The following is a 16938-nucleotide window of genomic DNA, read 5'->3' as shown; positions in this document are numbered from 1 at the left end:
TTTCTGTTTATGTTTTGAACATATTGTGTGTGTACTCCCAATTGTAGTGTACATTTTTGCTGTTCATGTTTATTAATTAAAACTGTTTGCTTAATATTTTTTTTGAATAGAAAAAGGTCAACCAGACAAAAATTTCAGGAAATTTGGACACACCCGAGGGAAGCTTGGATGCACTGATGCAAGCCACAGTGTGTAAGGTTGGTAGTAGTACTGAATCAAGTCTCTCATACAATAATGTATAACAACTGACAACAGAACATCATAAATTGTGCTCGAATTATCATACTTCATAATTTTCTGCTACGTGAGATATTGAAATATTTCTTCCTTTCAATTTTTTTTCAAATATATTTCCCTTCCTGGCACAAGGATGAGGTTTGGGATTTCCTACTTCACTTGAAGCGACTTCTCAATCCCCTTCCCATCTCCCTTACTGCTGTTTTCAATGAACGGGCTCTTCATTTCAAAATCAAAACTACCCGGGTGAACCCCATCGACAATGTCGAAATGCAGTTACAGTCCCTTGATGGGGGGGGGGGGGTGGGGTGGGGGCGATGGTAAGAGGAGGTCATCATTTATCAACTAGAGTGTAGGCGAAGGGCGGTGGGAAAGGGATTAGTGTAACAAGGTCGTTTTAAGTTTGAACCAGTCCAACGAGACCACATAACACAACCAGCTACCTCCCTTCTCCTGTACCCTTCCCTACCAGGAGAATATGATGTTCCTTTGTTTTTTGTTTGATAGTTTATTCATCGTTTAATATTTTTTCTCAGGGTGAAATCGGTTGGAGGGAACGAGCTAGACATTTGATTGTTTACACTAGCGATGCTTCATTTCACATTGCAGGAGATGGACGGGTAAGAAACTTTGATTTATTATATATATATATATATATATATATATATATATATATATATATATATATATATATATATATATATATATATATATATATATATATATATAAAACCATGACAAATATTTTATTCTTTGGCAGGTCCTTACGTCATCATCAAGGCTACGTAATTACACGTTATCCTCTTTTTCGCCCCGTGGTACTTTGCAAACATATTGGTTCTGGGTATAGGATCCGTTATGTTCTGGTGTATCCCCCACCCCCCCCCCCCTCGCCCTTTCAACTCCACTGAAAAAAAAGGAGATGACAAAACTAGTTATTAGCACAACCTTGCATGTGGACCTCATAGACCAAATTTAAAGAGGCCTTATTTATCACAGTACATCAGGCACCTAATGTCTAACACTTCATTTGTTCTATATGGGGGGGGAAGACCCCTCTTCACCCCCTCCGCGTCACCCCCTCTAAATGGGAACGTAATAACTGTTCAATTCCAACTATTTATCACAATAACCACAGTTTGGTTTGTGCACATAACTTCCGTGTTATTTATGATGTGCACATACCTTTCGTGTTATTTCGTGTTATTTATGATGAACTAAATTTGTTTGCCAAAATACAGCACTGACTTTAGTAATTGATTTTCGTGCGCGTCAGTGCAGGATCCTATTTCTCTCTCTCTTTCACTCTCTCTCTCTCTGTTTTCGTTTCTCGTTAATTCTGTATTGTGATCTTTCACTGTATATCTTCTTCTTCTTTTATCAGCTTGGTGGAATTGTTACACCTAGTGACGGAAAATGCCATCTGAACGTCGATGGAGAATATGATGATGCACACCTTTACGTAAGTTAAGCAAAGCCATGCAGATATAGTGTGAGATTTAATGTTACCAACTGCAGTATTATAACCAAAAAGGGCGGGAAGCTTTAGCATATATGCTCCAACAAACATCATAGCGTACTGTACCGTCTGAAATATATTCTTGAACATAAATTTCAATCAAAGGTCGCAAAACATGGAACATCATGTTGCATCTAATCAACCTTGGTCATTCCAAAATATCTCCAAGGAAGGGGCAACAGTCCATCCCATGAACCCCCCCCCCCCCATCCCATGACATAGTTCGTTAATGCATCATTTTGACCTCTCCCAAGTAACCCCCTGGTTCCGCAAGTGACTTGCTTCACCAATTTGAAACTCGTTTCAACACCCATGCATGTAAAATGGTGCTTACTATACGTAATTAACATGATGTACACAAAACCATACTGAAATTATTTGAAGTCAAATAAAATGGATAAATACGCTGCATATTACTATGTTTTGATGAAGAGATACAGAGTATATGCAACTTTTCCGACACCACCGAAAATTTTAACTGTTGACGGAGGGGGTGACAGGTAGCCCGAAGGGGGAATTTATTTCGAAGTTGAAGGATGCGGTGTGTTGAGAGGGGGGAGGGGGGTATGGCTAAGTCAAGTCTAAATCAAGAGGGTTGGCGGACTTTAAAGAATCAACCGCTGGTTATCCAATCTGGCTGGATTCTTTCTTGTTTTCAGGATTACCCATCGATTGGACAACTGAACGCTAAGATGAGGGAGAATAATATCATTCCAATATTTGCAGTTGTGGAAAGCAAGCACGACCTCTACCAGGTGAGCCCCTCGCTGATCATTCATTGTTTGGATATAATTCGAGTGGGGTTTGTGGGAGGGGAGGGTTTGGTGGGGAGGGAAGGGTGGTTTGGTGGGGAGGGGAGGGTGGTATGGTGGGGAGGGGAGGGTGGTTTGGTAGGGAGAGGAGGGTGGTTTGGTGGGGGAGGGGGTTTGGTGGGGAGGGAGGGGAGGAGGATATGAAGATAAGTAGTCCTTTCTCAATCTGATACTGAAAATCCATTCACTTTCGTTTAAGAAATGATTTCTCATCGAATGTTCTTACCATGCGTCAGTTCAGTATGAAAATAAATATTATGTGTTTTGGTTTTTTCCCTTTTTTTCAATTTTACAGAATCTGACGGAACTGATCGAAGGTTCAAATGTAGGAACTTTACTTCGAGACTCCAGTAACATTGTTGATATCATTAAAAATAACTATGAGGTATGTATACATGAGTTATCAAAAAAAATAATAAGACTGTGACGTGTGTGTGTGTGTGGCCTTGGGGGGGGGGGGTCGTTTCCCCTCATGGCTATGTGTGCGTGTATAATTATGATCGGCATCATACATGGTGTCATTTCGTCGAGGGACAAACTTTCCAAAATATTAAATTGTTTAACTCTTTAAACTTTTTGTGAGAGGATTAACTTTATCAACTCTTTGTATCACAGACAGAGGGTCATGAGCAAAATTGGACCAAGTTTTAATTAATGCATATCTGTCACATGGCTGAGGCATACAACATATATACTGAAATATATTTAAAACTTTAATTTGAAATATAGTTTAGCATGCATGGGAGAAGGGGGAAAACCCCTATGAAACGGAAACTGGACTATTTGGTTTCCTTTTTACTTTCTATATACGTACGTTCAGTTATAAACCTCAATTGTCGAGGTTTCGTATAACTCTTCCTTATAGAGGTTACTTTGAAATTGAAGACTATATATATGGAATCATGAAACGCTTTGATTTTAAATCTCTTTCATCAGAAAATTACGCAAAGAGTCCAGATTGTTGATACGGCACCAGCTGGTCTGGACTTGAGCTATTCTTCTCGATGTGCTGAAGGAGGAGAATTTGAAGATGGTAATACCTGTACTGGTCTCCGTCTTGGCGAGACGGTCGAATTCGATGTAGCAATTACAGCGAGGGATTGCTTGGGTGGTTCAAAAAATACTTCGTGAGTTTACTTACTATTATACTCTAAAACAGGGGTTCCCTAACTGGGGTGCATGACCCCCCAGGGGTGCGTGAGTCCATGCCAGGGGGTTTGTGAGACGTTTCTGAAAGTCGAAACTATAGAGTACTTTTTTGTTGAACTAAAATCTGATATATCATGTATTTTAGTAATATACAAAAGTCGTACCTATCGACACTCTTTTCGCGTTCCATACGCATGCATATGTTGCCATATATTAGTACCGTACCATGTATGTGATACTTGATCTTTTACGAAGCACTGTTATGCGTATTATAGTATAATAATGACTCAGATCGTGTCTCAACAAATTGGGGGTTCGTCAATGACTAAAGTTTGAGTTTTCTGCATTCCTCCACTGAAAAGGGTCCAACAGGGATACACTTTTGGACAGAAAGTTATTCTACGTCTTTTTATTTGTAGATTTGAAATCCAGCCAATCGGATTCGAAGAAGCTTTAACTGTGGAGGTAGAAGTTATCTGTGAATGTGACTGCGAGGAGGTGGCGGTAAGTCGGTTCTTTGTGAGGGGAGGGACAGATGTATGACAGGGCTAGTACATGGGTGGGGTCGGGATGGGGCAGGGTAAGGTAGGGACAATGTCGGCATTCACATGCGCTATATATATATATATAAGGTTTGAAGCAAGGGTAAATTGAGGAGTTAATTGTATTGAAATGTATATCTCCAGTGGCATATGACATTCAATGACATTTAAATGACCTTCAACACTTTTTTTTCTGATTATTTATACTTACCGGGATTACTTCAAGTCTGGACTTATAAGTGAACTCTCTTGATTAAAATGTCATCATGTTGATACGAATGACTTGAGGAAATTTGTAAAAGCAACAAATTACACATATTCTTTTGCTATTTTTACTTTTGTATGTTTGTTTGTTTTCCTTTACGGAAAACGAATGTGGTCAAATTAACTAGAAAGCCCTTTTCCCGCCCTCAAAGGAAAGGAAACCTCAAGCCAAAAACCAAAGTTTTAATGTTTTTCATAAACTGATGGAGTTTGGTATTTAAATTGTTATTACCATGTTCTATGTTTGCCTCTTATAGGCACTTTTGGTTATTTTCCCTCTTATGTTAAGTTATGGATTTTGATAAAACTTTTCTTATCCCTCTTTTGAGTAGCATGTTGTAGCTTTCTCTCTTGCATTTAGATATAAACAACCTTTTTTCTTTCTCTTGTATCAAGGATTGGTTTTCTGGCTTTAGTTGAATCTTTAAATGTGTGTTTATGTATTTATCTTGATTATGGTCGCCGTTGTCTTACTTCGTATGCTTGAGTCACTAATATAGATAACGGATGTTCTTTGTACCTTTGTTTTAATTTTCCTCAGATTGAAGGTGACGATGTCTGTACCTTTGGTAACGGTAGTCTTATCTGTGGTGAATGTATGTGCAAGGACGGCCGATATGGCAAAAAATGCGAATGCAGCGGTGACGTCATAGGAAATGAAGAAGACGAGAATGAAAGTGGTTGTCGTCCGTGAGTTGTCTGTTTTTACGTTTTTCAGAAACACGCCATCGAAGAGTAGGCCTACATATGTCATGTGTGTAGTCTAGAAACTAACCAATGACTGTGAAATGACAAAAGTGATTTTCATAGGTTTACATCTTGTAAGGCAAATCAATTTGTAAAATTATAAAAGAAATATATTTAAAAAAAAACTGCTGATTATTATTAATTGTACTTTGACTTGAATCAAGTGTTTAATCGAATAACCTTAAGTTTGGTTAATATTGTTGTTGTTGTTGTTGTAATTTCGGTAAAATTTTTTTATGAGTTATGATGTAAACAACGATTATAATACAAAGTTATAAGGAGGAAGCACGGTTGTAATTAAAACTCTCCAGCGATAAATTTATTTAGGAAGTATGGTATCATTTGTTCAGTAACTCCTTTAACAGGAAACGACCTCTCTTTCCTTTTACCTATACTTACAGAGCCAACGCTACTCATGTCTGCTTTGGACGCGGGGAATGTGTATGTGGTGAATGCGTCTGTAATACACGACCAGTAAGTATTATACATCTACGTACACTCTAACGCTATGTGTGCAATCTACTTAAAATGATAGTAGCCCAAACTAATGTCGGATTGATGGTATATATGGGTTTGTATAGTGTATGGGGTTGATAATAGGGGTGGTACAGCATACGTCATTGGTCACTGATTGTGTATTATTTTGGCGCGGGCTGCGGGTGGATTGGGGTGGGGGCGGTGGGGCGGAGTATAACTCCTACGATACCAGTTACCCATTTACACAAGCGTTATGTACTTTTACCGATATGATAGCTGTTTACAAAGAAACTGGTATTGCGTCATACGAATGGTTGAAACCTGACAAAACTCAAACGCAAGAACCCTTTCATTTCTGATAAATTTGATATACTCTTTACATCACTGTTGTCTATAAATCCTTTCAAGAATGAATCATATACGTGACCCTGTTTCGGATCGTATATAAAGCTAGACTGCCTATATGTATACTTGGAGGATTATATAAAGGAGATATATATATATCATCTTCTCTTTGTTTTATCCCTATAGGACCCTAGAGAAGTCATTTCGGGTACCTACTGCGAATGCGATAATTTCTCATGTGCTAGGTACAAAGGAGAGCTATGTGGAGGTACTTGTCCTTTTTGATTCATATATTAGGGTTTTTTCAAGAGCCCAAAATGATCATTGTTGTGAAAGATATTTCAAGCACGCGGTGCAGTTATTTGCTATTTTTATAATAGAAAAGTATTTTAGTGTTACCCTCGTCTGTAAAGGTGCTGTGTGGAAACACTTCAAGTTCGTGTGAGGTATTTCTGCACATGGGAAGAGGGATATGATATATATGGGGGGGGGGGGGGGGGGTGGAGGGCTATGGAAAAATCTTTTCAACGTCATTCAAAGTGGACGACACAAATTTGAAATTACCTGGCGTGATCTTTCACTAACAACGCACCCCACTCACAACTCTGGTTCCAAAATTACAACTCGTTGTAGCAGGGTATGGTAGTAATTGACAACACGTTGCCCATCTAATTAGTTTTTAAGTTTATTTCGTGTTTGAAATGACTTCCCTAAAAGTCGATGTCCCTATAACAACCTTTCCAAATATGCATGTTTGATGCATTTTACTATAAAAACAATGATCACGTGATCAAATGAACAAATTTAGCAAATGTCATGGGCCTTTCTTCCTTTCATTTTATTCAACTTACAAAATTTATCACAGGTCCAGAGAGAGGTGACTGTGTTTGCGATACGAAAACCCGCCAAAGTGCTTGTAAATGTCGCGCTGGTTTCCAAGGACTGGCCTGTGATTGTCCGACCCGCCAAGATAGCTGTCGAGCAAACAACGGGGTAAAGAGAAAACATGATTTTGCTTTGTATTAAATAGTGTTGAACATTATAAAGAATATTTCCCACGTCCAATTTGTATTGTAAAGGAAATGCTAACATGTTTTCAAAGCCTAGTGTGGATGTATTGGGTTGTAATTCTCGGTTCTAGGTTCTTAAAGCTGTAATACGTATACAAATGGCTTATTATTAAAGTTTTAACCTACCCTTTTTGAGAGCGATAGAGGGATGGGGTGGGGGTGAGGGGGGAGTTTAGGCATGAATGGGCGAGAATATCAATTTAACAGTACCAATACATGTTGTAAATGTTTTAATGTATTCCATAACATAAGACGTGTAAAATATGTGGCAGCTAACGTTACATAGGCCTAGTATCTAAATATATCTCTACTGATATGACATTTCATCACTTCATTTCCCACAGCTTGACATTGTGACATTGTATCAATAAACACTGCTGGATGTCTCGAAGTCTTTTAATTAATATATATATATATATATATATATATATATATATATATATATATATATATATTTATATATCTAGTAAATAGTGTGCCAGTGTATTTCAGGTTTTAAATATATTCTAATTGCCAGTATAAATAGTGTTTGTATTACTATCATACGTACCATGTTATCTTTGAAAGTCTCTTTGTGTGTTTTGTCAATTTCAGTTGATATGTAATGCTCTGGGTAACTGTACGTGTGGGGAGTGCAGGTGCGATCCTAACTCGAGATTCCAGGGTGCTCGATGCGATGAATGTGCGGTAAGACTTTACTGAAGATTATTTTATGAAATATGATGAATTTACAAGACTGCTAGTGTCCACCCCCCCCTTTCCTCCAGAATGCACCATTTGACATATTTGTTTTACTTATTTAATGGCGGAGGACCCTGGTCGGCTTAGACGACCCGAGGGCCACATCCCTGCTTTATCAACATTTTTATTCCCATCCAGCCCTTCAATATATGTTCAGCCCCAAGTTAAATCAGTCGGCGGGTGCATTTTACAATTCCCCTGCGCTTCCCTTCTCCTCCAACCTCTGAAATTCTGTTCACGGCACCGGTTGGACCTGATTGGCAAACATGGTTGATTCCAAACTGTAATATTATGTTCATTGTTTTTGTATCCTTACAGACTTGTAGTGAAGACCAGTGTTTCTTTCATCAAGCTTGTCTACAGTGTAAAGCATTTAATGCCGGTAGACTAACCAAAGAGCAGTGTGATATGTGCCTCATTGAAATACAGGAGGTAGAAACACTACCTTACGGTAAGTAATGAAAGGACCGTAAAATACCACAGGGGAACATCATATCAAAGTCATGGTCTCCCGCCCTACCATTCTATACCTTATCCATCCGTTCTCTCCATAGGCATAGGAGCCCAATTTGATTTGGGGGGGGGGGGGGGGACTGTAACGACTTGCCCGAAAAATATAACCAACATTTTTTAGAATTTTTCGGGGAGTCGTTACACTAATAATGATGATAATAATATAACTTAAACCATTGAAAAACACATTGCACATTTTCTTTTCAGTAGGTGCCCGAAAAATTCTGAGCATATTGCCCGAATTTTCACCAAAATATTTGGTTGGAGGCTGCAGCCCTCAGCCCCCCCCCCCGCCTCCTACGCCTATGCTTCTCTCTTCATTTCCCCTTCCTTTCCCTCAACCTTCCCAAGTGAAACACACTTCAGCCAAATTGTGATTGTTCTGTAACATTTAGCGAGTGCCTCAGGTATCTGAACCTATTAGGTCACACTGCATGAGCGCTGTGTCGAGAGTTATGACGGCATGAAGTCGTTGACAACCCCGTTCTCACACTTGCGTCAAAGATACGACTCCATGCATATGACCCCACACCTAACGCCTGTGGTTGTTCCCCTTACACTATCATTTTGATCTTTGTAATACACTTGGACTGCAGCGTTAGTATAAGAATGTGTAATATATAGAGTTAGGTTCCTGCATTAACTATATAGTGTTTCATTTTTTTCATTTCTCTTTTTTCTTACTTCCACAGTCGAAAATTCAAAGAATTGTTCCTTTGTGGATGACACTGACAACTGTTCGATTAATTTTGCATATCAAACATCTGATGATAGACAGAAGATCACAATATTCTACGAAAAAATTCCAAGTTAGTATAGAAAAATGCAAATATTGCGTCATATTTTCGATAATCATTATAAAATATTTCATATAAATATTAATATATATATTCATATAATCTTGCAGAAATACATGAATGTAGAATAAAACTTGTCCCATCTTGGTGGTCATATGGCATATGCAATGAGGGACTATTTAAGACAAGTAGGGTTTCCTTCGATTTTAACGTTATTTATACGTCACTATGAATATTCAAGCACAAACGGTGAGCCGTTAAGAATGATATTTTTTTGTCAAATACATAATGGTAGTAAAAACCTGTTTAAATATTGTGTTGGGCATAGACGCATGCACGGAGTGGCGTATGAGAATTAACACGCACTGGAAATTGTCTATTCAGTAAGGGTATCTCCTTCTTTCCTCCCCCCCCCATACACCCGCGGGATGCAGATGATAACTAATTCGCACTATCACCCTCAGTACAACTGGTCAAACAATACCGACAATTTATTATATCGTCATTATCATTCATCATTGTCATTAATAATAATAACATATCACTATTCGTCTATACTTACAGTATGTGCAAGATCTATGACCGGTAGTTTAATTGAAGGCCAGAATCTGTTGATTCTAATTGGCGGTATCGTGTTGAGTATAGTGCTGATTGGTGTCGTACTGGCGTTAATATACCGACTTTGGACTTACATACAAGATCGCAAGGAGTACGCTCAGTGGGTGAAAGATCAACAAGATGCTAACTGGGAGAAGGTAAGGAATATAATATGCTATATATAGGAGTCAACGACTTGTAGTAAGTCCGTTCTCCCTTAATCGCAAGGCTCTTGCATGATTGTGTGTACCCTTACTTATACTCAATGTAATGAAAGTACAAGTGACATTTATACAATATAGTGTACACTAGTGCGCATGGCCTTTAATTCATACCGTAGGGGACGGGACAGGGTGGGGGGTTAAGTTCTATCACGTATTCATGCTGATGAACTCGCACTGCAAATTTGGTCAACGGTGGCCCAGAAGCTGGCCCTATTGGAGAGGTTGGAGGGGGGGGTGGAGCCTGGGGGAGTGGGAGACTTTCGTAATGCAATGGAGCCATATCATATGCAATTGACAAAATTGGCATTTTTAATGCTGACTGCATTGTAGAGGAATTTGGTGGTAAACTAAGGGTGGAGACTGATCTAAATCGCCTATCCCTTCCCTCTCCATAACCTAAAAGCATCTCACTGTTATTTCTAGCACTCAGATTCCAAAGCTTATATTCAGGCTTTTTCAGAAATTCCATATCAACACTGAAACTTGATAATTTTGTACAAAATAGTATAAAAGAAAGAAAAAAAAAGGAAAAATGTTTATGTTCATATCATCATATTTAGAGTTCAATAGTAAACCTTTAAAAGCCCAGTCACATCTCACCGGATTGCAATAACGGAGAGGGAACGAAGACAAAAAATGGCACTCCGTTGATGTACGTTAGTATCCGTTTAGTATGCGGTTCTCCTCCGTCCGTCTACGTTTCATTACCGGGAGATTCCGGTTTGTCCGGTGTCGATTTTGAACATGCACAAAACTTGGAACGGACATCCACCGAAAAATGTCTCCGTTATTTATTCGTTACTAATCCGTTAAGCTTCCGTTTTATCAGTTTCTCATGCGTTTTGTTCGTTCTGTATGCGTTTGGCATACTGTATTTCTCCGTTCGTCTCTGGTTATTGCTATTGCTCACCGGTTCATTAACGGACAAAGAACGGATGAAACGTAGAAGTACAGTACCTATACCGTATATTCGACGGACGCTAACGTAGAAATAACGGAAATGCAAAAGAATATAGAACTGACAATGAACAGATTGGTAACGGACGTTACACGGAAGAAACGGAAGAACTCAGGCCAGGAAAGTATAACAGACGGACATAGAACGGAGATGCAGCGTACCTCCACCTTGTCCACTCCAAGCGTCCCACGCCTCATTCTGCTCCTATAACCTCTACCGTCAACACCTACATCATGGACCCTTCAGAAAGATTCAAGCTTCAGACCACGGTGCCAGCTTTACAAGCACAGATGCTTATCATTGAAGCCAACATCAAGACCACTGAACAAGTCAAGAAGAGAAGGAAGAGACGTGCTCGGCGTAAATGCTTGTCTAGGGCCTTGCTAGGTTCACAGAGAAGACGGCAGTGTGGTCTTTATGACCAACTAATGCAGGAGCTGCGAATGGAAGACCAAAATCTTCCATCAACTTCATGAGGATGCCCCCTGATTTCGAGGCACTCCGGAGGCCCAGGTTTTAGACCGTTTCTTCCCCGTTGCTAGTCCGGTATGTCCGTTACTTTTCCGGTACTCCTACGTTTTGTATGTGCTTTATCCGTTAATAGTCCGTTGTAAATTCGTTACTATAGCCGTTGGTGTTCGTTAGTTCGTTCGTTGTTATTCCGTTGTTCGTCCGTTGCTGTCCGTCCCTCGTACGTTTGTAATCCGTTTTCACCGTTGAACGTCCGGTACGTTGCAAACCCCAGATGCATGCGCGACAACTTTTGCCAACGGAAATAACCGGATGACTGTTTTTCGCGCGTACTCTTGTCCGTTCGTGCAATCCGGTGAGATGTGGCTGGGCCTTAAAGATTACAAGACTTTTCATACAGTTTAAAAAAAATATCGTGTTAGTTTTAAAGTTTATTTTCTTTTTTCGCAGGAACAAAATCCAATTTACAAATCTAATATATCTACTTTTAAAAATCCGATGTACAACAAATGAAGCTGATGAATAACGAAGACTAGCAGAACAACCAAAGGAAAACAAGAATGAACAAAAGTAAAAGTAGAAGTAATAACCTCTTCAAAATAATAAGCTGAAAGTAAAAGAGCAGATGAATTACGGTGGCGGAAGAAGACACTAGAAATTTATTTTAACCATGTTTGCATGGGTAAAAATTTTGCCACTTTTTCGGCAAAAACTTCAACCAGATAGTAAATGAAGTTTGACATGAGCGTTTAAATAGCTCACACATGAAGCAATATTTGAACAGTTTTTTGACCTAGCTATATGTATAAAGCTGTATAAGGACAGTGCCTTTTTACTTAAACTTGCCAATAATAAATAAAATCATACATGATTCATGAATATTAATGAGGTACCTATTTGGGACCATTATTAGCTTATAAACTGTACTTGCCATATCATGCTTCTGTGCGTTCATACTAACAGTACTAGCAGTATGGATATGCATGTTTCTCTCAGATAAAGGTTAGAAACTGTTCATATACTGTCACTACGAGTACAGAGTGGTGTTTGTGATATTGCAAGATTATTGTCCCAATTGGCTGTCCTTATCAATGACGTATATAAAAAAGGGTACGTTTTAAAGCATCCATGTGAATACCTTGGAGGTGGATACTTATAAGGGAATGTAAAGGTATAAAAAGTGGTTTATAGATAACGGTCAAACCTTGCCCAATATGCCGTTCTTGCCTGTAACATGGTAAGTAGATCAGTAGATAGGCTATACCAGTTGATACGTTAGTCTTACTATATGTTTTAGATGTAGGCTGTATTTGTAGAGGTTGCACAAACGTATCTGATGTAACGTTCCAATGTTTGTGCTGCTATCTGTATTTTGTTTGAGAATGGAGGACAATATGTATGCCAGGAGAGGGAAGGGAAGGATAGGGAGGGGAGAAGGAAGCGGGATTTGGGAGTATATAATATGTGCACGAGTTCTCATACCATATACCATGCAAACTATATACGTGCTCTCCATTTATATGAAGAATTTACACATTTGACACCTTAAATTGTTTTCAGTATTAACGTCATTTAATTAAAGTTAATTTTGTATCATAGCAAATCATTAATTATATCAAGTCGAATAAAAGTAGTCATCCTGGGAAGGCTGAAGTTATCCTAGTTGTTTTAGCCATTATAGTATCTGGGATTATTACTGTAAACGTTGTATATGACGGTATAGGTCCAGACCACAAAAGAAAGAAAGAAACACATGTGCCTAAAAAGATCGAATTTTGAATTATCTTGGTGGAAGCACTGGTCTTATTCTTGTTATATATTTTCTTTATATAAATCCATCGGGGGTAGTCTTCCATATATCTATACATAACCCCGGCCCACGTTTTACCTGGGATGTTTCGATGGAAGAAGCACGACGTCTTGTACATTAACCGTGTCCATTGATTGTGCTATGTAAGGGGCGATCCTCATCAATATACCGCAGACAATATAGTTCAAACAGTATGGATTCGCAAACTTGTACATGCATGATGGGAACTAGCCTGCATGCGCATATATACCTGTGCATGATATACAACGCAGACGTGTGTATAATACAGTGGCACAGATGTGAAGAATTTGAGGAGAATACTTTTTAAGAAAAAGTCACCCAGGAAAGAACCTGGGCACGAAAACCAAACTACCAAACGACTGATCCGCTCTCAGCCCCAGTCCCCTTGCATCATTTGAGGAGAATGCATTCTTCAGCATACCTTTAGCATGACACAAAATGGCCCGGATGCCTGATGTGTGCGTGATGCAAAGGGACTTTGATGCGCAAACTCGTGTATGCTATAGAGTGGTCTGGATCCTAGCTTGAGTGCTTGTTAATGCAGGATAGATAGACATAACCAAAAACACCGTTGTTTGCATGTTAATGATGCCTTCAACCCCACTTGCCTACTCAGTTAAAATCATACTCATGCACTCAGCGTATCCCTTATTAACTAATGCATGTATGTTTGTGTGCTGTTCTCCATTATCACAATTGTTTATATGTCTTGCTATACAAAAAACATGGCATCTTGTATACATTCCATATATACCGAAAGTGTGTTTGGTAATAAGATTTGCTCAGTGTACATCATCTTATCCTTAAAGTTGAATATTCATACCTTTTATGTAGATGAGTCATTACGTAATAGTTAATTTTGAATATTCATACATTCTATGTAGATGAGTCATTACGTAATAGTTAATTTTGAATATTCATACATTCTATGTAGATGAGTCATTACGCAATAGTTAATTTAACAAAGTGTCAGTAGATAGAGAGAGGTCATGCAGTCCATCTTATATATTGATGTATATATCTAAACGTAATGCTTTTAATTAGTGCTTTCATTGTTCCTATATTAATTGTCTTCTTGACGAATTGACTTCTTAAATCATTGGGAAAGTTAAAAATATTATACGGTTATTTAAAATGCGTTTTTTTTTAAATTCTAATTTCTTGTTAGTCTGTGCTGAATTTAAAGAGACAATGAAGTTTAAAAACGACATGAAGCTAAATCAAACAAGGTTGGTCAGATCAGAAAAAAAAAAATCATAAAGTTGTAACGTGAAATATGGTTTTTGAGGCACACTTACAATTTGAATTGTTATTCAAAGTTATTAGCTCTAATAACTACCTTTAATGTTTGTGTATGGGGTGGGAGGGGGGGTGGTAGGATCCGCGTCCGATTGTCTTGTTTGGCCATTCTCCATATGTCAATAATTCTGTCAATATTGCTTTTCTCAATTTTTACTGTAAAAGTTCTCTTTATGAACCATGAGTTAGTACTTATTCCGTGTACTTCAGAGCACAATTAAGTCTATATACCAGAAAGAAGACACACCGTACAAAGCAATACACTTCTAGATATCGGAAAGGGTTTCCTCAATAATCTAATTAAAAGAGCATATTATGCACAATCCCATGCTGCAGGTAAAAAGTCAGTTTGACATATTTTCGAATATAGGACGATTTTAGAAGAAATATATATTTTGAAATAAAAACTTCTTCCATTAAATGTTCTATCAGCTGTGTAATTTTTCTAAAACGAACATTTCGATACATTTTTTTTTATTCAATATTAATGAGGGTGTCAAATTATAGGGGCAAAGGTTATACCCAAAACAAATGAATCCGCCATTTTGAAGTTATGATCGGCCACGTATACTTAGTACAGTGCAACTTTGCAACGATAGATAATTTAACTCTGATTGACAAATACCAGCATATATAGATCCACGGGAAACCTTATACATCAGTTTCACGATGTCGTTACATGTTGTTTTGGCTACGTATAATTTCGAGGAGGAACAAAACGTTATTTCGTCAAAGTTCCTTCCAAATGAATGAGTTTCTTTGTAGTCGGATAAAAACCATTACATTCCGTGAAAAAAAGCCTTCACGTAGTTTTGCTTTTGTGTTGCTGCTGAGAAGTAGACGTAGGATTTTGTGACTGATGGTACAACCAAACAACTTTGAAATTGAGATGTCTTTGGTATAAATTTGAGATATGAACTTTCTTTTCTGAAACAAAATCAACTGCAGTTTATATAGAAACGTATGATGCACTGATTCAAGCGGAAGCCGTCGGTCTTCAATGAATTGGAAAGGGGGGAGGGGATTCAGCTTGCGTTGAAAGTCATATTTCAAATCCTGTCATAACCAATTTATGTATAAACTGTTGAAATACATATTGAATAAACAGGCCGATCTATTTATGATCTAATATGCTAAATGAGATGAATTTGTGAAATACTAATTTCAAAGTAAAATAGCAATATATATATAAATATATGTACTTCATTTGCATGATAAATAAGGTAAATTTGATTATATTCAAAATCTTGCTATAATGAAAACTGTCTGCTTGCCTCAAAAAAGGACTTAGTCTAATAGATTTGTAAGATTTGTCAATGAGCAATAAACATGGTTTATGAAGAAAACACAGAACTCTTTTAGAAATTTGCTTTTGGGTCATGACAAATTCATTTGAGTGGTTTAAGGCAGTTGGACTGAACGGATTTAGCAAGGATTCTCTTACGGATAAAAAAAAAAGGGTTGATTACTTAGAAATTCGCGTTAATTCGAATTAGATTACATGTTAAGACAAGACAATAGTGAATTTTTCAATCTTATTCAAATTACTAGTTTGACAATAAAAGTTAACATAACCAATTTTAATTCTTACATTAACATGGAGGTGTGTGTAGCGTTAGCGAATAATTATACAGTTCCTAGTTGATCTATTTTTGTATTATTATCATAACTATTAAATATTCTTATGTGAACATTTTGTAACTCAATAAAGCTGTACATGAATTAAGTTTCTACAGAGTTCTTTCTTATATATGTACAAATATGGTATGGTGTCGCAGGGCGTACACGGTCGGGCCCCGAGAATAATAATTTCACTGTGGACCCTTATAGCAATCTTCATGTTTAATACGGGCTTCGATCCTACCTCGTCAGGCCTGCAAATAATGTCATGTTACCCAGTTAAAGTTGAAAGTCGGTACGTTTACATCGTATAACGGAACTCTCAATCAGCCTATTTAGGACTTGAAAAAAAAGGATGCCTGCACAAATTGTAAAAAGAAAACCGTGAGGCACAGCCTTTGTTGTAGTCCCATATGGCAGCAAGTCATTTATTCACTTCTGTAAATGTATACACTTCAGCTTAACGTCCAATTGAAAAAAAAACTTTTTTTTTACTTCTTTTCCAAGTTAAGACCAACAGCCTTATTCAGTCTTATTTTAGTGAGCACCAAAACCAGACAGGTTTATATAATTGTTGGTTTTTGGTTTTAGTGTCGCCGTACGTTAGATCTATATGGTGGCATACTCCTATTGGAGTCCATATCAATCCGCTCGATTGTTCTCCTTTCTCAGGAAAAGTGCCAAAAAGCAGCGGGAGAACATCTTTTGTGACCTGTTATCAATCA

General features: G+C 37.9%; 2 protein-coding genes across 2 annotated transcripts in view; one reads left to right on the top strand and one right to left on the bottom strand.

Moving 5' to 3' along the window:
* LOC139958597 (integrin beta-1-A-like) overlaps window positions 1-14988 on the top strand; it is a 38223-nt gene extending 23235 nt beyond the window's left edge. The window contains exons 9-24 of the mRNA XM_071955770.1: window positions 111-197; window positions 774-857; window positions 1622-1699; window positions 2416-2511; window positions 2864-2953; window positions 3505-3695; window positions 4137-4221; window positions 5065-5213; window positions 5672-5744; window positions 6279-6360; window positions 6958-7085; window positions 7757-7849; window positions 8222-8354; window positions 9109-9225; window positions 9778-9968; window positions 11914-14988. Of these exons, the coding sequence (XP_071811871.1) occupies window positions 111-197; window positions 774-857; window positions 1622-1699; window positions 2416-2511; window positions 2864-2953; window positions 3505-3695; window positions 4137-4221; window positions 5065-5213; window positions 5672-5744; window positions 6279-6360; window positions 6958-7085; window positions 7757-7849; window positions 8222-8354; window positions 9109-9225; window positions 9778-9968; window positions 11914-11976 (1740 nt within the window). The 3' untranslated portion in view covers window positions 11977-14988. The remainder of the gene's footprint in view (window positions 1-110; window positions 198-773; window positions 858-1621; window positions 1700-2415; window positions 2512-2863; window positions 2954-3504; window positions 3696-4136; window positions 4222-5064; window positions 5214-5671; window positions 5745-6278; window positions 6361-6957; window positions 7086-7756; window positions 7850-8221; window positions 8355-9108; window positions 9226-9777; window positions 9969-11913) is intronic.
* Window positions 1-16938, bottom strand: part of LOC139958594 (rap guanine nucleotide exchange factor 4-like) — a 260592-nt gene that overhangs the window by 202781 nt on the left and 40873 nt on the right. The window lies entirely within an intron of this gene.

The sequence above is a fragment of the Apostichopus japonicus genome, chromosome 18 (assembly GCF_037975245.1).
Source record: "Apostichopus japonicus isolate 1M-3 chromosome 18, ASM3797524v1, whole genome shotgun sequence".
NCBI lineage: Eukaryota > Metazoa > Echinodermata > Holothuroidea > Aspidochirotida > Stichopodidae > Apostichopus > Apostichopus japonicus.
The sequence above is the reverse complement of the archived record's forward strand: the minus strand, read 5'-3'. Positions and strand labels throughout refer to the sequence as shown.